This window comes from Phalacrocorax aristotelis, chromosome 11, assembly GCF_949628215.1.
Source record: "Phalacrocorax aristotelis chromosome 11, bGulAri2.1, whole genome shotgun sequence".
Taxonomy (NCBI): Eukaryota; Metazoa; Chordata; class Aves; order Suliformes; family Phalacrocoracidae; genus Phalacrocorax; species Phalacrocorax aristotelis.
Genome location: NC_134286.1, coordinates 6,982,567 through 7,005,375, shown reverse-complemented (window position 1 = coordinate 7,005,375; position 22,809 = coordinate 6,982,567). Strand labels below are relative to the sequence as shown.

The 22,809-nt window shown below is 35.2% G+C and overlaps 1 protein-coding gene across 10 annotated transcripts in view; it reads right to left on the bottom strand.

Moving 5' to 3' along the window:
- DIAPH2 (diaphanous related formin 2) overlaps nucleotides 1-22,809 on the bottom strand; it is a 250,096-nt gene that overhangs the window by 91,388 nt on the left and 135,899 nt on the right. For all 10 annotated transcript variants that reach the window (XM_075106689.1, XM_075106684.1, XM_075106687.1 and 7 more), the window contains one exon: nucleotides 5,923-6,088. In XM_075106689.1, coding sequence (XP_074962790.1) covers nucleotides 5,923-6,088 — 166 coding nt within the window. The remainder of the gene's footprint in view (nucleotides 1-5,922; nucleotides 6,089-22,809) is intronic.

Genomic DNA, 22,809 nt, shown 5'->3' with positions numbered 1-22,809 from the left:
GACCAACCCAACTGCCTTCTCTAATTGGATGAATGGCTCTGTAGATGAGGGGAAGTCAAGAGATGTTGTTTACTTTGGCTTTAGCAATGCCTTCAATAGTCTCCCACAGTTGTGGTATCTCCATTCATGGAGATACTCAAAATTCAGTCGGACAAGGTCCCGTGCAGCTTGAACTACCTTCTATGCTAGCCCTACTTTGAGCAGGATGTCAAACTCAATGACCCTATTAGCATCTCCCTCCAACCTAAATTACCTTATGATTCTACAGTTTGTCTTGTCATAAATGTTCATAACAGAAATGTTAACAACAAAACCAGAAGTGGCAATCTGAAGAACTTCTGAACTTCTCAGTTAAAATTGCTAGCAGCAGAAGAAACAAGCTTTAGCCATAGAGAGGCATTAGAAATAACATAGGAGAACAACAAACAGGAAGAAACAAGTCATCAGTATTTAAAAAATATCTGGAATTATACTCAGTCATTTACCAAAATACTAAAAAAAGTTAATGGGACCACTTGGAGAAAGCATGCAGGCATTACCATAGTCTCAACTGGACAAATTTAATAAACATGCATGCTCTATGGAATATTTGGAGCTACTGTATATCTTTGGTCTTTTCTGATTGCTCCTGAATTCTTATCAGTAGTTATGACTTTTTTTATGGTAAATTCCACAGGTTAAATGAGTTTCAGTGCCCTTTTCCTTTTGGGAAACTTCTCACAAGCATCAAAATGTTGCAGAAAACCTTAGATTTTTTTTTTAGTAATGTTTTCCTTATAGAGAAAAATAAAGCCTATTGTGGACTTTTAATGCTCGCCCTAGGCCTTCCTCAAGTGTCTGGAAAAACTTAAATCCCTAAACAAGAATTTTTATGCCACTAAATTCTACAAGGTTCTGCTCTAGTGGATAAAATAAGACACGAAACTCTCAAAAGACCCAGTTACAATTACTACCAGTACTGCTGTATATATCTGAAAAAGTGAATCGGCTGACGGTAAGGAAAAGAAAGTGCCTCCTTAAACTACGTAAGCCTCAGATTTCACTTCTTTTACACTGAAGCATCACTATTTAAATTAGTATGCATCATACATATGGTCCAAGTTAATTTCCTTATTAAATAACTTTTTTTAAAAAAAGGCTTAGAAGATAAAAGGACAGATTAAAATTTTAAAGGCCATAGCATCAGACAGATATTAACTATTTAGACCAACATGCAGCATAGGAACAGTATCCTAGCGAATTATTTTGTCCACTTTATAAAATTATAAAGCAATGCAAGAAATCAGCCCTACTTTTCTGGAAATTCAGAAAGGCTATTTGTGGTCTGTCTTTTCTATTTGGAATGCAAGTTTAATATTCCAAGCCAGAATACAGAATTTGACAGTTTTGATAAACTAGATTAATTTACAGAGACTTAGTGTTTGGGATAATTTTCCACCCTAGAAAAGCATTTTATTGCAGTTTGTTATTATTAGGTAAAATGTAAATATCATATGAATATGCTAAGAACTGACCATACACAGGTTTGTAGAAACTTTAACAGCAGAAAGGCCCCCAGTCCCTGAGACACCTGGTGGATTGTGACTTTTGCCAGCAGTAACAGAAGTTTTAATCTATAATCATTTCCCCTTAACACAGAAGACGGTTTATGTCAATCAGGTAATGAGACGTTAATGTCTTGCAATGCATTAATTTGTTGAGTGTATTTTCACCACAAGATGAATGGTTTTGATCAGATGTTATCAGAACATGACAATCTCGTACCAAGGATTATAAGAATGTACATGTGAGGTTACTGTGATCCACCGTAACGAGTGACCACTAGCTCACGACTACATACTGCCAAGTGGAACGAGGGCTTACTCTTGATTTGTCCATAGCTTCTCATTGTATCAAAACTTTGAAAAGAAGGAAAGTCCATTAAAACTGATTTAGTATATAAATGAAATACAAAAGACAGATTACATTTGAAAAAAGCAGAGTAGTTACAATCTGCTGAAAATATACAAAGCCTATGTGCTCAAGATCAAATATAGCAGAAGGACAGGGTTCAACTACAGAGGGTGTTTTAACTGTGCCAAACACATTCACAACAGCCTCTTCCCCTGCTACTAAGTAATAACAACAACAATAGCAATAATAATAATTAAATCAAAGCAAGTCTGCTGTATGCTTTAAGCACTGTCTAGGACTCAGAAAAATGCAGGTAGTTGTGCAATAACATGTAAAGAGCAAGGTAAAGGAGATTCTGGCAAATAAGACCTAGATAATATTGCTCAGTATAAATGATATGGGTAGTTTATACAATTAACACCTCAGTTCCATATCCATTAAAAAGTATTTGCAGAACTAAGATACATACATATATACAGCATTAGCCAGAGGATTATGTGTAACTAGAAATTAACAGTAGTTTGCACAAGCAGTCTCAATACCTTCACTACTCTGATTGTTATAGCTATTTCAGTGCTTCAAAATGAAGTTAGAACCATCCTAAACTTTGACAGCTTCTGGACCTTTGTTGAAAGTACAAATGAAGTGAGTTCATACTGAATAAAAATTTATTCTCAATTCAAATTAAAATTCTTCTGGCACCAAATATGCCACTTGAACAATCTAGATTGGGAAGTATATGAATAATGTGTTTCACTAAATGTCCCTAAAACAGGACCTCATTTAAATCAGGTAAATTAGCAAATATTTGGAAAAATTATTTAGGACAGTTAATCATCTTTCATCATCATCTAAGAATCATCTCTGAAGTACAGGCATCAGAGATGCACTGAAATCTAAACTAGACAGGCTATTGTCCCAAATAGTTTTTTATGAAATTCAGACAGATTAAAAAAAAACAAACCAAGCTCAATATACACAAAAAATCAAAAAGACAAGAAAAGCAACCCTCCCCCAAGCCAAACTCTAGGGTTTTTGTATAGTATAGGCTTGCATTACAAGGCTTCTACTTAGCCCAAAATGCCATGAACATAAATGTAAATGCAATCCTAGAAAGTTGCTTTGCAGAAAAATGAAGGTCCTCATGGGAACTGGCCAAATCTGAGGCAGCACTGTGGCCTTGCAGCAGAGAAGGCTGAATGCACACTGGGCTATGTAAAACTGTAATTGGCAGGTTAAAGGAAGTGACTCTTCTACTCTACTGGTACTTCCAAAACTGCATCTGGAGTTGTGTGTCCAGGCTGGGCAGATACAGACACACTAGAGTGAGCCCAGCAGATGACACAAAGTCACTGAGGAGGCTGGAGCACACGACAAGCAGAAGATGAGAGAAATTAGTTTGTTCAGCTGTAAAAAGAGATGGCTCTGCAAAGACCTAATTGCTGTCTAGGACGTAATGGGAGGGTGCAGAGAAGACAAAACTACATTCTTCTCACTGTTCTAGTCACAGTGGTAGAACACGAGATGATGGGCAGAAGTTGGAGCATGGGAAGTTTTATCTAGTTATTTATTTTCCCACCACAATTGTGATCAAACACTTGAAAATGGACCCAGAGAGGCTGAAAAAGGCTCTTTGCAACCTGCTCTAACTTGATCTTGCTTTGAGCAGAAAGTTAGAACTACACAATCTTTGGAAGTCCAGCCAACATCATTCCATGAACTCAGACATGGATAGCCTGCAACATAGTGTGGCTATTGTATAGAAAGTATAAAAATAAGAACTTCATATATCAACCAAGATTCTGTCTTTGCAGGTAACAGAACTGAGATTATCAGAAGGTGCATTACATGTCCATACGTTTGAAATTTTGGCACCACAACTCTGGCGGTGATTCCTTCATAACCAGTGCTTTTAATCCAAGATTTTTCATTTGCCCCTTTGTTCTTTAAGTTATCAAAAATAATGGAAAGAGGTAAATCATTAAATATTATAATCATACCTCATATAGCCATTATATTAAAGGCTAAAGGACGGAATAGCCATTTATTTCTACAGAATACAACATTAATGTGGAAAATATAAAGCTATTATACCTTGGAACTCAAGAGATTCGCCCTCTGTATGAAGATATACAGACAAACCTCACAGAAGCCCTCTCTCCTTAACTAGCAATAAACAAACATGGATAAAATGTAGTCAGCTAGATTGTATTTCGTATCCTTATAAACATAAGTAGCAACGCCAAATCAGTTCCACCCATGCAAAAGGATTGAAAAGAACAAGTGTTACAGAAATCATAATATGAATACATGTATCTTTAATACTACATCATATAGTCCGAAGTTCATGACACTGAGAAAAGTCAATAGTTGAATTCTCATCACTATCATTTTTTTAAGTTTTAAGTACTGCTTTTTTGCTGCAAAATGATCTTTTATATATGATTCAGTAGCAACCTTACTCTTGAATTATTTACAGAAACTCATTCTAAACCTGAAACAATGACAACCGTTCCTGGAACTGTGATGTACGCATAGTAGTTTCTTTTCTGATTTTGGTTCATTTGGAAAGGCCACGAAAATATTCCAGCTTTGTTATTAGAAGAGTTATTGCACTTCATATTTAATTTCTCACATTTACCCACTGACAGTTTGAAATGCCATTTCTTCCCATCCCCCTGGTATTATTCGGTCACTCCATAGCAATACATGATTCTCATAAATATTCCCCGTGGAAATTCAGTTATAACCATTGAAGAGCAACAGGCCATCAGCCAGAGCTTTAGGAAGTCAAAGGAAGGAAAATAAAAGTAAGCAACTGAAAGTATTTTCATTCTGATACACCTTGTAGAAAACATTTGCCCTCTAGCTCCTATCACCTTCATAGCAGTTTAAATACATACTTGAGGACAGACTTTCATCACAATATTTGGACATCGCTAGCCTGAAGTCTGTTTCAAGTAGTTGCAGTAGAGTAGATTTCCAAATTGAGATATCCACATTTGAAAATGTAAGCCTTGGATTTATGAACAAGTAAATGCACTGAAGTATCTCATAACAGCTATTCCTGTTCTTGACAAGTCTTCATGCAGATGTGTTGGCATACTTAGTAATTATAAAAGACTTGGTGATTGACTTATGGAAAAAAACCCAATAATTTCAGTGTATTAAAAATAATAGTTAAATATATTGTAGTAAAATTTTTCTAATACAGTAAACTTTGTAGGAAAATTCATTTTTAAAGTAGTTATTCCTCCATCAAACTGAAACTGAAAGTCCTTATGATTACGTGATAAATTAAACCAGCTACTGGCAATAGATCAGTGAGCCACAGCTGTATGGTAAATGGTGGTATTTCCAAGTGATGTTAATATTCTCTGCAGACACAATGTGACATTCTAGGCATCTGTTTTCCCTGTACACTTCCTATGGAGCAGCTAATTATGGCTTCCAGACAGCCACTAAGAAAGATGACATTAAACCCATTAAAAAAACTTAGCTGTTTAAAATTAAATTCTTAAATTCCTTCATAAAAAAGCCGTACCATGACGCCAACCACACTGGATGACTGGAAATATTAATATAAGCATTTAAGTGAACTTGATGAGTTCTGTCAGCAATACAGAGCTCATCTTGAAAGTCGCAGCCTTGGCATCACAGAATCATTAAGGCAGCAGCCACATGAATGTGGACACATCCATTCCAGTCTTTATTTTACCACATTTTTCAGTATCATGCCTGTTTATTATGCATCAGCCAACAGGCAAAGCTTTTAAAAAAGGAAAATTATTTTCTAATTATCCATATGTCTCAACCATATTGACAGTTGAGTTTGCAAGTTACAAACTGGAGGGTGATAAATATCAGTGACCAAAATCTAAATAATTGAGGAAGCATTCATCCAATTTCCTGCCATAGGACAAAACATAAATTTACCTCTAACGTGAGAAAGAGAGAGAAGAGGAAAGAATTAAAATTGGAAGAAACAAGAAATAAGAATATGTATAAAGTTTTACAGGCATTACTCACCATAAACAGAGTTCTGAAGTTGCTCAAATCACCAAAGAATTCTTCTATGCTTATTGCTTTGGGATCAAAGGTAAAGTATTCTCCCAAATTTTCATACAATTTAGTCATGTTGTTGTGCATGTTGGACAATTTTTCATATTGCTCTCGGGCACTCTCAGCAAAGCTGTAAGGTTTTGTTAAGGAAAATGATTCAAATGCAATCCAATCTAAGATTAAAAATAAGCAGAGTCAAGTCAGTACACAGGTTAGAACTGCAAAAACTTTATTGCTGTCCTGCTTTCAAATATGACATTTTTATGTATTACTGTTTACATGTCTGCAAGTTCATATCAACATAAGGTGCTGGCACACTTCTCCATTAACTGATCCCTTTCCAATGGTGAAGATTTGCCATTAATAACCTATACTAGTGACTATCAAATTTCCAAACATCTTGGACATTTTTCTTGTAATAAATAATTTAGTAAAATACATTCTATGAAAAGACATACTGAAACTTAGTTTGCTGTGAGAATCTGACTATAATGCCCCACTCTGTTCAAGTGATGTCACATCCCCTGTATTATGTACGCATATCTTATCTGTATTGTGCATAACTAGCAATGACAAAGTTATATAGTATGCCATCTAATTTTCTTTGCCTTTTATTACAGATGTGTCTTCTTCGTGGATTCTTTAGTGCCTAGCCACATAGCTCAGCTCATGCCTCAGGCTTCCTGTACTAGGTACGCTTATTTGGGGTGCTCCCTCAACCATGTAATTCCATAGAACTTATAAAAATGGAATATCCTCCCACCTGCTCCAGTTAACTGACAAACAGCTCTGAAAAATTATTAGCAAGAAAACCACCATGGAACAACGGAAGTCTTTTTTTCCATTAGGAAGTATGGAAGTCTAGAAATGAAACTGAGATTGACTTCCTTCCCAGCAGTCATCATTAAAATTTGGCATAATCCTTTTAACTAGAAAACTGTGACCTTTTTTTCCCCTATATGAAAAAAAATATTTTTAGAACAATTCATCTGCAAATACAGGAAGGGTACAAGCTACTAAGGGAAATATTAGTTTGCCTGGAAGCAAGTAAGTTTCAGTCTGCTGTTTTCTTCTGTTGTCATCGCTTATATCCACAAAGACACAAAGTCCCAAATCTCTGTTACGAAAACCAGCTAGTACATGATTAAACTAGTTCTGCTGATACTGAATTGTAGCTGATGAAAGTGTTGTGTTGTACATATCAAAACCCAAGAACAAAAGACACAAGTTATTCCCTGAACTACAAAAATCTTGCAGTTGGGCTCCCTGTGGCTTTTACTTGTAATGACTCTCTTCCATGCAGATTCTGATTCTTAATACAGCAGAGCTCATGCTTCAACCTTTCCCCACACTTGAGTCCCTAATTTGAGACTCTGCCTAGTATAACATTTCTAATTACTTAATATCTTTGAGATCACTCTCTCTCTGCTAAATAACAAAAAACCTGGAAATTAATTAGGGGAAAGGTACATACAGAGAAATCATTTAAACCATTTATTTTGAGATTAGACTAAACCAAAGAATGATTCTTCAGGAAATATTCAACAAATTGCAGAATAAAGAAAGGGAATTTGGGTGGATATTCTATTCATAAAATTTCTGCAGTGTTTGGATACAGCTGCGTACTTAAAAGGCTGTCATTTCACAAGCTACGTGCAAGAGTAACAAGGGTGAAAATATCTTCTATTGGAAAGAGGCCTAATACTTCACTTGGATTTTCCTGCTCTAACTAATGGGAGGTACGGAAATAGTAAATTAAAAATTGGTTTTTAAAAGTATGGTCAAAATCTGTATATTACGTAAATTTTCTTCCAAGAAACTTGTTTTCCAAGTAATCCTCTCTTCTCCATTAAAGCCTCAGTAGCATAAAAGGAAAGCTGTATTCTTTTATCAGCTCATAATGTTCATGTAGAATGGCAGAAACAAGAAACCAACAATGTGATGGATCTTAATATATAAATACCAATATTTCTAAACAGTAATATCTACCTATATAGTTTCATACCAGTGCAAACACAGTAGTAATACCTATATTTTCAGTTTACTGAAATGAAGTTTAACTTGCTTGGTTATAATTTCAATTGGACTGTTGAATCACTCATCTTAGTACAAGACAAACGTGGTATAGTTCAGTCTTCAATGACATTTAACTGTACAAAAGGAAATGAAAGTTTAATGGCAAGAATACATTAAATAGGTAATAACGGCACATTACTGAATTATTGAGCACAGTCTAAAAATTTTAGAAAAACATGAATTGCATTAGAGTCAGCAGGCTACTGTGTTGAACAACTCACCAAAAATACTGGGAAAAAGAAATATTAAGGTCTGTAATTACACAAACTGTATCTGTGGTTCCTTTCAAAACAACCTCTTATGATATGAAACCAAAATAATATATTAAAAATTACTGAAAATTCTGAAACAAAAAAGTAAAATAACCTTCAAACATTCCAGATTTGAAAATAATTCTTTGAGACAAAGCTTCCGGAGTCAAATTCTCCATTCAGATCATACTTTAAACCTGAGAAATAACAACAGTAATCACCAAAAAGAAAAAAAAAATATTGTTACTGAAACTAGAACATATTTTAAAGTAACACTGAAGAGATAGACTGTAATTTCATTATTATTATTTATCTAAAGAAAGCTGAACTGCAAATAAGAAATACCATTAACAGGTGTCTTGTAAGACAAAAGAATGTCAGTAGGATGGATGAATATGATGACCAAAGAGAGAACAGACCTTCACAGTTACAAAACATTAGTAACCTGAAACATCACCTTGAAATCTACTACTTCAAGTCATTGCAAAGACTTAGTCAAGACAATCATTCTGGAGAACCAAAGCCATACTTGCCTGCATTATTTCATGAAAAAACATTATTGAAAAATCTAAGCTACCAAAACGTTGCATAATAGAATACTTAATGACGACTGTTTTCATTAATATAGATTGAAGCTTTAATGAGTGCTCATTTTAAAACTGTAAACAAGGTTTCATTCCTACTATTCTGAACCAAAACAAAAATCACAGAACTATCAAGTGTAAAGATACTTCTTCAACTGAGAGAAATTACTTTATTCACAAGCTTGTTTTCCCACATACACACATTTTTTAGTTTCTTTCATAACCATAAGAAAATTCTAAGCCAAGACTTTACTGTAAATACTATTATTTGAAAAATGAAAAAAAAAAAACCCAAACCCCAACAACAAAACCCCAAAAAATCCACACCCAAAACCCTACTTGGAAACATTTTTCCATCTTCCATACCATATCCATCTCCCAAAGTTCCACATGAAGCAAAAACCAATTTGTTTGTAAATCTGAGTATATGGAGAGTTATTGCTTTACTAAGATTAGGAACTACTCCACTGCAACAATATCAGAACCGTATCTAATCACCATTCAGGCACCTTTGTACCTATAATCCTTACTGAAGTTTGGAATGCATATTTTAGTGGTTACTAGGTAAAGGAATGTTTATGCCCTTTAATCCATTTCCTATTTTCATTTTAATACCACTGCAGATGGCAACTACACAAAATTCCTCTGAGATTTTCTAAGTGTTAAATTTGGATTTTTGAAGAATTGCTATTGCAGTGTAAAATTTACAGGTGTCTTCCAAAAGCACCATCCTGTTCCATTGGTTTCAACACATCACCCTGAGATTAATACATAAATCACTGTTCAGTAACTGGTAACAAAAAGTTAACAATCTATGCGTCAGCATACAACCCAGTAAAATCCTCTGTGTGCCATGTCCCTAAAGAACTGCAGAAAAAATTAAAATGCAACGAAATAACGAAAGAAAACTTTGTGTCTTTTAAACTACTAAGATACAGGTAAATTCAGACCATTAACTTCCATTATCCTCATTACTTTATTAACTTTTGTTGCCAAATTTCAGTTATCTGCTAATATTACTTTTTCATCTCTTCTTCCTGTTAAAAGAGAGGCTGGGAAACTTCCACAGGTTTTTTGATCGTTTGGGGTTTTTTTTTGTTTGTATTTTTTTCTTTCTTTTTCTTTTTTTAAAGGGTTACATTTATGTGTTTGCCTTACAGCTGCCAACTTAAGTTTCCATCCAGTTCTGTGGTTTGCTTCGCAATGACCACCACCAGGAAGGAGGAAAAAAAAGTCCTTAGATATCCAGACGGATAAGGATTTCTGCAGTAAGAATATCAAGTGTAGTGTCATTATCAGAATACAAGTGAGTATTAGTACAGCTCTATGAAGCCAGCTGTAATGACTGAAAATATCTTTTCTGTAAGTCAATGATTTTTTACACTTTGAAATATGACCAGATGACTACAGTTTGCTGGCATTTCAGTGTAATGCCTAAATTAATTCACTTAATTAAGCAAGTAATGGATACAAATGCTACCATGACACTATGCTACCACATTAAGTCAGAGAGGAAGAATCACTAATTACCATCAACAGTGGAATTAAATCCTTTACATTCGTATTAGGACCACTACCATTGTACTTCCATGCTTTCTCATGGTTTCTTCCATGTAAACAGATGAGAAAAAAAAAGATCAGAGAAATCAAGGTTAAAGACGCCAAATCTAATGGAGGGAAAGTCATGGCTTCTGCCATAAGATCTGCTATGAATTTCACATTGATAAATCAATAACTTGAATAATAGAGTTAATAAAGTGCCTGAACACCCAAAAAATTCACTTGCCCAAAGGCAAGACCTATTACTGTCAGCATTTACAAAGAAAATGAAAGCTAACACCAACAGCTTGGCATTCATCAACGATAAATACGCCACAGTAGAAAGAACATTGGTAATTTAGCTATAATTATTTAAAAAATGTGCTGGTGCTCCAGCACTTAAGGAGACCCCTCTCCAGGGTATATAGTCACTATAAAAAAGAAATTTAAGAGGTGTCAACCACAAGTCTGAAACAATAAAACAAACAGACCACAGACTTGATAACGTTGATAACTCAAGAAAAAGAAAGAGCGTAATGCAAACAAAAAGGAGATACCTGCCAGAAACTTCTTAACACTTCCCAAAAGCATTTCAAAGACTGAATAGAAGTGCTTTTGACATGTCCTTCCAGCTACTGGCTACAGGAAGCTGAAAACAGGTGAAAGCAGCATTCCATTGGGAGAGTTTTTCATGTAATGCTTGATTCTCCAAAGTTTGTGCTGACACAAAAAAATTCATTTAAGAAAGAGGCAGCTGGCATCAGGCTACAGATGGATTAGCTCCTAATAGAGAGCAAAAACACAAGGACAAAAGAAAATAAAGGCCTGCTGGGACTAGAGGTGGAAGATACTCTCATTTATAAATATATTCAACCTAAAGGGAAAGAATCAATGTATTTAGCATACTGTATAAATTAGCACTGTAATGAGGAGGTAAAAAATAATCAGCCTGGGATTCTCTAGGAGTCTGGAAAGCAAAGCCACCAAAACTTTATTTATTTAAATATCTGATCTACTTATTTTTCAGTTAACTTCAGTTTTACTGAATAGATCAAGGTTTCTTATTCTACTATACATGCTGATCCTAATATTCATTACAGACAGGAACTGTCCTCAAAAGACAGCACAGCATCATTAAAAAAACACAAACATGGCTTCATTATAAATCTCTGTATGATTTCCTTTAAATTTGTCCACAGTAGTCTTTTTAGATGCATTTCTAACTGTTTGATTTTACAGCTAGCTTTTATATCACACACTGGTTTTAGATAAAAATTATAGTCAAACATAATTTATAATTTACAATAGGAAAACTGGTAATCCATTTACTACTTCCAATGAAAGCAATTTTTCTTAAAATTGCATTTTTGAAAAATACACACTGTTTTGTTTGTTAGCTTTAAATCAGATTGATAAATCTGCATTGCGGAGTGCAAAATGTCCATGAACTACACCATTACGCAATGATAAAGCTCTGAGCGTTCATAACCCTCAAGACTGAATATATATATGTCAACCTGTGTTCTTTTATGCTTTACTAAATTTACAATTTGAAATAATTTATTTTTCTGTTAGCTATTCCAAACTCTTTGAGTACTCATTTACTGTTCTGAAAATTGACAATTTCCATCAGAATGTTTTGTGTCTCAGATAATACAGTTTAATTAAAACTGGCTTATTAAAATTTCCATGACAAATTATATGTTTGAATGTTTCTCTCCTGTCCTGAGCTGAACTATGGAATTAATAGCAGCAGTACTTGAAGCAGGACAGAATGCAGCCGCATATCATAATGCCACTTTATTATTCTGGAGATACACATACACACTACAACTCTTTAAAGCAACAAATAGGTCTGGAACAACTAACATACCGATAGTTGATGCTTTGATAAAATTACAACTTCATTATTAATCCAACACAGAGTGTAGAAATTATAACAGTATAAAACCAGTTTATTCTCTTTACTGTGTATTCTTACATTTTGAAGAAACAGAAGTTTGTTTTAAATCCATTTACTAATTTTCAGGCAGCTTAATCCATAATATGTTACTGCAGACACTGTGGAAGAATTAATAAACATACTGAAAACCTGCCTATTCAAAAAGCTTGAAAGTAAAATTGTTGGAGCCTGAAATGACATAGTTGGTGGAGAACTAATTAGGCAGAAATAATTATGTAAATAATCACAACAGCTGATTTTTGTTTGTATGCCTTTATGATGGATTTGATAAAGCATACAAGAGCAGGACTGAAAAACATTTGTGACATCACTCATCATAAATGTTGCCTTTCACTAATATCGATGTGTGGATCACCAGATCTGCTTGCAAATTAATCTTACTCATAGGTGGCACTTGACATCCTCAGCAGTAAGAAATCAGTAACAAAAGGAAATGAAGTATGCAGTTGAGCAGGCAAGAAATCAGAAAACATTTAGAAGACTCTGCTTTCACAGAGGGGTCTGCATTTATACCTAAAGGTACTTCAATGAAAATTCACAGCCTAATTCATATTTGGCTTTCTCTTTTTCTGAGCCTGAATCAGGTGTTGAGTAACAGCCAAACTGAGCTTAACTGCGTGACTGAGCACTGGAACACATTGTCCTGAGAGGTTACAGAATTTTGGAGATACTCACTATGAACTACAAACACGCAGTTTTAAAATTACCTTGCTGAATCGTTCATTATTTCAACAAATTAAATGGTCTTTATTATTTAAATTTGTTTTTCAATAAAATGGATAATTCTCATCATCATCAGAATTTCACAAGATACTAACGATTCAGCCAAAGCAAGTACAAGGACCAAATAATTGAAGTTTGGTTATCTGCACTGGATTTCATTTAGCTTCCTATCTGTACTTAAGCCAACTCACTGTCTGACTTTACAAAAAAAAAAAAATCAAACCTCTGCTTCAAACTCATCTGTGAAAATAACCTAATCCCTTGACATGATCACCTGAAATTAAAACCATAAGTAGACCACTTGCTAAGCTATTGCCATACACTGTTCTTAGAGCAAAACACTTTTTCCCCCCCATGGGTACCCTTTATCTGTAACTAACATTAAAGCAATACACTTTGACAAGAACACAAATATTTTTGTAATGATTTCCAAACTACCACTAAGGTGAAAATTCACTAAAAATGTATCAGCCATCCAAACTGCATTCTGTCATTTCAAAACTCTCTCATAATGTTTCAGAGCAGGATTCTGGATCAAAGAACTGCCAAACTAGGCAAAAAAAATATGTTTTATATAGGCAGAAGAGCGAGAAAGTTTGATTCAATCGTGTCATCGTCTTAAATGAAGGATGTACCAGTACTCCTAGTTTCTAATCTCCAAGCTCATTCATAACAGAGCATTCTTTGAATTGAACTGGAGAAACACCAACAGAACTTATTTGCTGAAGACAGAAATTCAGCTTTAATAACACTAAGTCATTTACACTGATAGCTTTATTTTCACCTGCTATCAGTATGTAAACAGATGTTAACAATTTTATCATTCACACTACATACATAATGTATCTCTGTGACTACACAGAAGGCAAGACTTCTGGAGCATACACAGATAATTATGAATCACAATTATACACCTAATCTTTTCTTCCTCTTGAAAGCCTGGGGCGGGGGAAAGCACAGATCTTCATTGCACTACACTTCATGTACCTAAATTAGAACCCAAAGAAACCAAGACCCATAGGAAGAGTCCCATCTTATCTGTTTACACAAAATTATGTACTTCTGAAGAGCTTAAAGATCCATTAATAAAACACCAATGAAAAGCTCGGTGTGAGAATTTCTTTCTCATTACAAAGCAAATTACCTCATCATTCAGCATTCTGACAGAATAGCCCAGGAAAAAAAAACCCAAAACACAAAAGAACAGTTGCTTCTCAGTTATTATACAGCAAAGAGGTCTATTCCTCTCCCTGGCCTTTGTTACATTAGTACCTGAAGAAGTCATTAACTATCAGAATTATGTAATACAACCGCGTTTACTGTATACAGACACTATTTCAGCGTTTGTGTTCATGAAAATGAAGCACAGAAAGATCAGAACCGTCTGATAACAATGCTAGCTGTGACCCGCTCCTTATTCCTAAATTGCAGAATCTTGCTTAAATTCATGTTAAGATGAGGCTTTCTGATTTGTCCCTAAATGGCCATAAAACTTTCATCTTGATAAACACTAGAAAAACCTGCCATTGTTTACTTAGTCCTAGCTCTAAGTAATCATATCAATTCCTAAACTTCATGCATTCAAACTTCTCAATAACGAAGAGCCTATTTCCATTGATTCTACATGTGACACTTTACTACGCACATGAGAAAGCTTACGTCAACACAATTTCAAAACTGCCTTTTTTTATTTATACTTCTGTTAATCAGGATGCAAAGATCAGCGCTCATCTTCTATGAGTCCCACAGGAACTCTCTAGGCAAAAACTGATAAACAAGGGCCTATTTTATACAAAATTTAGTCCAAGGAACAAAGCTCCACAGGCTGTTTCTTAAACTGGTTTATATTGGAAAAGTCTGCTCAGAGACTTACAATGCTGATTTAGGAATTTCCTCTAGTAGCATGAAGAAGAAAACTTTACAAGTAAAGAGCACTCAGCTCCTCAAACAGAACAAATAAAAGGCAACATTTATTAAGCCACAGGCTAGAGAGAGGGGAAGATCTTGTGCATCTTAAATAAAAATATTTTCAAAAATTGGAAAAACTCCAAAATTAGAGCCAGGTATTAACCTAAATTAACCTAAAAACACTAATATTTTATCTTCTTCAGAGAAAAAGATAGCTGGTGACCTCAGAAGCCAAGGTTTTATTCCATAGTTGTAACAGGCAAAGAACACCCAAAGTCCATACTCCCATTTTTAACAGGAGACAGAAAGATCAAAACAATTTCTAAAAGCTCTAGAACTGAAACCTCCATCCTGACAAAAGCAAAGCTCTATTTACACTGATGAAATCACCAGGATTTTGAACCAGCTTTTGCAAAAACATGCTGAGAGGAACTGCATTTACTGACACTGCCTGACAGGTGAAAAACATCCATTTAAGAGAATGGCAAAATGCCATCCATGAATGAAGGAGATGGACTACTTAGCTTCATGTGCTCTGAAATGAACATTGTGAGAGCTGTTAAAAATAAGGAGAAAGATTATACCAGATAAAGAATGAAACAGATACAGGTACAGATGTAACTTCACACTCAGTGTATTTGGTTACGTATTTCATGACCTTCCCTCACAGTTCTTAAAGCTTTTTAAACCTACAGCACGTGCTTCAATGCGGCGATGGCATAAAGAGGGAGTAACTGATAGGAATGCCAGAACAATGGATACTAGAAGATGGCAGGACACAGGAAAGGCAAAAAGAATCATAAAATTACAGAAGAATGTAAAGAAATCTCCAGTTCATTATTGCAGTTTGGGAATGCTTTATAGGTTATTTTCCTATACTTGCACAACTGATAGATCTTCAGTCAGATCCTTCACAGTCAGGGATGACAGTTTTGCCTGGAGTCCCACACTAAGAATTCTGAAAAGTAGTCACCTGCCATATCCTTTATGCCGGTGCTTTTCCAGCATCTTTTACAACAGAAATCATCTAGTTCTTAACTCAATTCTTATTTGCGGTAAATTTGTTTTAAAAATAATTTGAAATAATACGAGGAAGAGCATTTGTAGCTTTTTCAAACTCAGATTTCTCTCAGTTTTTGTGGTGGTAGACAATTAATTATAATCACTATTCATGCATTAATTCTAAAGCACCACAGAAGACATGATATTCAAGAATATATCAAACAGAAAATGTTGCAAGAGTAATGGATTTCTAGCATACCTTCCCTGGAGAACGATTAGATAAAAATATGTTTAGATGAATGAAAACAAGAAAGAAAACAACTACAATGCAGCTAGTACAAACAAAATGATTCTGCAGAATTTGTTTTGCATATTATATTCAAATTAATTAAATGTGACTGCTTCAATAACAGAGCATTGACAAACAATGTTCTAACAACAGTAAAAATATTAGTTGTTGATACCTATTTCAGCAAAGCCATGGTAAGGTAGCCACTCCTAGAAATACCAAATTAGCTTTGGAACACACAATGAGATGCCTTAAACAATAATTACAGCTTTGTGTGCCCTAAATCTTTCAGAGAAACCGCAACCACATTAACTTTCTCTTTGATCATGCAGTTTTTCCTCACTTCATCTGGATTTAATTAAGAGTGCTATGTTTGAGCTGTCAGTTGTACCCTGTTTTAACAAGCTTCAGTCAGAAGATCTGGTGGTTACTTCATCCAGATAAAGTTTTTCAGTAAAGCATGGGGAAGGAAGAGAGAAGTGACTCCTTATATTTCTAGGTTTCCTTTAATGCAGCAGTGTCAGAAGTTCTCATTTTCTTGTTTTTTAAATCTGAAAAGGTTCAGATCATATAATGTTTCAAGAGCCCCGATGTTCAAAATCAAGGACGAAAAGGAATGATTTTATGTCACCTGATATAAAAGCATAGAATAAATTTATTAAAACTGAGATTTGTTTAGTGCAAACAACTGTTGGAATGAAGTGTTCACAAATCCAAGTGCGGGAGAAAATGAGAGTGAAAGACTACACTCTAGACACGAGAGTCTGTTCTGCACCTAAAGGGTATTTTCAATACCAGCTGCACACTTAAAACCACACCTCAAATATGATTTGAGCAAAATGCTGCATGTTCTTTCCCTCCTCTTTTCTCTCCAGATAATAATTCCATAAATATGTAACTACAACTTATTGGGCAATTATCTGCTAGGAACTCACCACTGTATGCACACAATAGCCTTGCCCCAAATGACTGGGATTAAAATAAAGAAAAGTCAGGAAAGTGAAGTAATCCCTCAAATTTCTATCTCAGCCAAAAAACACTTAAGGGTATTTCTTAAACATATCTTCTGGTCAGACAGAAAGCAAAGAGCATAATCACAGGGCAATCAGGATCTGAAATAAAAGTTTTAATACTCAGATGCACTGCTTTAAGAAAAAATGAGTACAATTTCTCCAAAAGTTTTTTTTTTTTTTTTTTATTTCTTTTTCTTTTGGGGGAGTGAAGAAGGGTAGAGGGCAAAAGCAACATTTTCGACACCAACATTTTTGATAAAGCAATGCCTCATGACAGTTTCATTTTGATACCTAATGCTGCAGCTCAAGGGAACTACAGAGTGCACTCTCCCTATAATTTCCAATTTTAAAATAAGCATACAGCAATTAGAAAATGGATCCCTAATGAATTATCATTCAAGCAGTGCACAATTTTTACTAAAATATCTTTCAGAGATCTGGACAACTTGGTTTAATATAAATTTAAAGATGAAAGCACAGCTTCCCTCAAGCAATTATTCACAATCAAGAAGCTTTTAGATTTCCGTGTATTTAAGTAGATTTTTGTTGATATAATTTTATTCTTTAGTATCTCCTATACAAGCAGGTTTTCCCTCCTATATAGTTTTTCACGTGTCTGTGTAGATTACTGTCAAAAAATGATTCTTTCACTAGTTAGCCAACATACACACTAAAAAGCCATTTCAGCAACCTTTTTATACTTTTCTTCTTTATTGTATAGAATCCGCTCTGAATCTTATTCAGTACTAGGCTTTGAAGCACAATTCTAGATGCAGGCTTCAAGGTGCAGAACAGAACAGAGCTCCCTCATGTGGTATATCTACATAATCTCAGGGATTAAATGAAAAAAAAAAAAAAAAATCCAACAAAATCCAGTCAAATGTCCGGATTTAAACAGGTAACCTACAAAGGTTTGTACTACATGCTTTACACAATATATGTTTTTCAAGAAATAAAAAACAGAAAAATAAGCTATTTCAAGTTCTTAATTGCCACATATCATATAATTCAGCCTCCCCATTTGTAACATTTGTCCAATTTCTTCCTTTTTTCGTACTACAATGGAACCTACAGAGTGTTTGTACACTCCCATTTGCAGGATTTATATTATAGCCCAATACAAAGGAAATCAATATAATCTTATGTCCCCCCACATCAGGGCCTTCCTTCTTAAAAAGAAATGAAGATCTGAAGGTAGAAATACACTGTCAGAAATAAAATTGATAATCTGTTTTGTATAACACTATTTACATTCACAATGTTCCATAATTCAATTATTTTTAAATATTAACTTTATGAAAACTGTTCCTTAGGCCAGACCAGTTAAAATTCAAACATTCATTTTCCAAAGGGATTTGCCATTTCTTTTACTGATATCAAATAGTTATAAGAGAAATGAACATTACGCATTAAAACATGACACATTATTAGGCAATTTTCAAGTTCAACCTAAGTAATGATTCTATCTATATAAACCTATAGTTACCACCTGGAACACCGTGGGCATTTTTAGTTTGCTTTAAGAAAAATGAAGCAAATAGGAAAAAAATAAAGACAAGAAAGAATGTGTGATAATAAGGGAAGTGGAAAGCTCTTAAAAAAGCGTTGTTTGTTGAATCTGGCAGAAAGACATTTTGTGCATGATTCAATTCTTGCGTGCATCTGAATGAAGGGCATAACAACACAGAAAGAGAAAAGCCCTTTAAAGAGCAACACTAAAGTAACAAAAAATGGGTGTCAACTGACCCTGAAAATCCACGTGAACTTGGTAAATTCACCATCTGGGAAGAAAAGTTCTTCAAAAAAGCTTCTAATGGACATAACCGTGGGCATTTAAGCACGAAGTTTTAACGTCATTCACAGAACACTTTTATGAAAAATCATACGATTTTCCATCAAGAAAGATGAGTTACTAACAGTTTTCTTTCATATTTTTTGGCTCTATATGCTCCTCCTTTTGCTCTCCTCCCCTCCAGGCTCAGTCACCTATCTTTCTGTGATCCCCGTCCCAACCTGACAGCCCTACTTTCAACTCCATGTAAAGCAGTTTGCAAACTTACCTAATTTCTTTGGTATGTAGTATCTACATAAACATAACAATAAACCTGAAGTCAATGCACTTAAAATACTATCTCTATTCAACAAAATAAAGAACATAACCTTAGTAAAATTAAAAATAATACATTTTCCTCTATGAGGTACTGTGAACGCATGATCTATACTGCATTTCCAACTGTGTGTGCTTCTTGGGTTTTTTACCTTATAAAAAAGAGAAAGTGGTATACAATCTCTTTTATCAACAAACTTCATCCTCATGAATCCAGCACTGTTTTTCTCAAATATAGTATCACCCACTTTTCCATTGTTATACTATTATGTCCTGATCCCTGATTACCCTGCCAAGGCCCTTTGGTATTTCTCTCCCTTGTGTTTGCAATATTTACTGATTTGTTATCTGAGAATTTAACTGGTATGCTGTTTGCCTTTTGTTACAGACTCTTCCTGAAACTATTATATAAGAGTGGACTTCACACCACTCCCTGGAGAATCTGGCTGATACCTTCCTCTACTAAATATATTACTGCTTATCATCATCCTTTGTTTATGCCCTTAAGGCAGCCTGCAGTCTGTGAGGCTGATCTTGTCTCAAGGCGAATCAACAATTTTCACATAACTGGTCAAGGCCTGAAACAATGACTTACTAATGTCTCTCTGCTGGCTTATACCATAAAAGAATGGAATAGCTCATGATCCATTATGCAGGCCTCTCTAGAATTCCTTTTTCATCAAGGAACATAAAGATATGAAAATTCAGGAAAATAAAAAAAGCAAATGAAGCCAGGTACCTAGCAAAAGCACAGCAAAGTATCATTAAAAACTTGTATTAGGACAAAAATAAACATCTGGAATCTTGCCAGATTAGACTTGACCAATTTCCAAATCCTACTTCACTGAGCAATGCACATACTTTATCAAACTAAACAATTAACGCAAACTAGCTCAACATGAAATATTTCAACAATATCTCTGCAATTTGATGGTATGTAATAAAAACAGACTAACAATTCTTTTGATGCATAGTGCACTACAGAGAAAAATACAAAATTTCAGCATACCTCATGGAAAATTTCATATGCTGCATGATTAAAAAAAAATCCCCCCCACAAAACCACCCACGTCTATTCCAGAAAGCTTCAGTACGCCTCATTAAAGCTGAGGGAGGTACTAAACCAAAGGAGATGGCTTTAGATTTGCAACCGATAGTATGTTTGCTCTGGTTCAAGATAAACCTGCTACTCCACATGGCCCACGAGAAGCCCTTGTAATCCCACACTGGCTGTTTAAATTTACAGATCTAATGTAGAAGACAGACCGACAGTTTCTTCCACCACTACTTCTCACATACCTCTTAGTATCACATTTACTCAGAAGAAATAAAGCACAGGGTATAAATACAAAGGCTAAAACTATGCTCATTCTTCAACCCTCTTCTGCCAAAGAAACAGTTTAAGGAAAATATACTTGATGTTATACTGTCTCTCAGTAGGAAGACTGGACTTGACCAAGCATGAAGATATCAAAGGGGTTTTTTTACAAGGTTAAACTGATCTTTAACTGGAAGGTCTCTCTCGTTCTACAAGGGTTCCAACTTGTAACCATGGATGCTCAAAGCATATTAGTAAATGAAGGAAAAATAAAGTTTCATTTAAGATGGCTAGTATAAAAACCTATATAGCAATCCTGAAATTGTAAAATACAATACTTCCTAGAACTCCCATAAGGATTCTAACAGTATCATGAGAAATTGATTGATTTTTCCACTAATTTAGGAAGAAGTTTATTTGGGAAAACAACTAGCAACACCCCCATTTACTGCATTAAATAACAAACCAAACCCAACCGGTTTTCAGGCATGACCAGAAAAGGAGACTCATTCTATTAGGATAGTAAAATAACTTGCCTTGCGTTTCAGCAATATATCTTTTTTAAGTTAACTTTGTACAAAGATTCACAGCTTTCATCTGCTGCATATTACAGCAAACACAATGGGAAAGTGTTTTGCAGGTCTAGAATATTTACGCAGCAGAAAACACTATATTCAACCTTATATTAATTCAATGATGTCTACTGACCTTCATGACAAACGTCCAGTCATATAAAATGTGACACCAGTCATGCAAAGATTTCAAAGCAATTTTCGTGGGGATTCATTTTCTTTTTTCAGGTGAAAAATTAGGTAACTGAAAGGATTAGTAAATGCCACAAAGCCATACTGACATTTCTCAGTTGAAATGAAATTGAACAGCAACAGTTGTATCATGACTGTCACTGAGCAACAGAATCTCTTTTTTAAAAAAAAAAAAAAAGAAGGGAAAAAAATACAGCTTCTGGGATTGTTTCTGTGTGAGTGCTGCTGTGCTGCTCGGGACTGAGCTCTTCAGAATGTGTTTCTGATACTGTGCCTTCTAATTGTAATAGGTCCTGTCCACATTTCTGACCTGCTGATTACCTCATTTTCACACTGGTCCCTAATAAAGGCTAGTCTGCACAAGTCCACCATCTAAGCTGGGGAGACACACTTTCTAAAGGCTAAGTAAATTATTTAAGTACATTTGAGCTCAACAACATCAAATGCAAAGAAGAGCAACAAAGCTGGGGCAGGGTCTGGAGCACAAGTGTGCTGGGGGGCGGCTGAGGGAGCTGGGGGGGTTTAGCCTGGAGAAGAGGGGGCTGAGGGGAGCCCTTCTCGCTCTCTGCAATTGCCTGAAAGGAGGTTGTAGTGAGGTGGGGGTTGGTCTCTTCTCCCAGGTTACAAGTGACAGGACAAGAGGCAATGGCCTCAAGCTGCATCAGGGGAGGTTTAGATTGGATATTAGGAAATATCACTTCACTGAAAGGGTTGTCAAACACTGGAACAGGCTGCCCAGGCAGGTGGTTGAGTCTCCGTCCCTGGGGGTATTTAGAAGACATTCAGATGTGGTGCTTTGGGGCATGGTTTAGTGGTGGACTGGAAGCCTTAGCTTTACAATTGGACTCAATGATCTTATGGGTCTTTTCCAACCTATATGATTCTGTGTATTCTGTGTCAACAGCAGTCGCACGTACATCCCCACCACAACCCTCCCAGCTTAATAATGTCAATCGAATGTACAGAACTAAACATAGCCCAAATTGCCTATAATGTGATTTAGAACTTGGCAGGGTCAGTTCTTCAATAGGATTCAAAATGCTGAGATGCTATGAGCTTAACAATTAGCAACATAAAAATGTAAAAAGAAAACACTGTTTATACACTGATGCCCTGAATTTTCTAAAGAAGCCACTAGTTTGGAAAAGCAGATTATATGTATGTACTAATTCTTCCTATCTTCTATCACAATGCTTTCAGAAGTGGGATTTTCTGCCTGTGCTGACGAAATACGTCAGACCCTCAGATGTACTTCTCAGAATTACAAGCTCGATCAGTTTAATCAAGTGTGTCTTGGTTGCTTTAGCATACCCATTT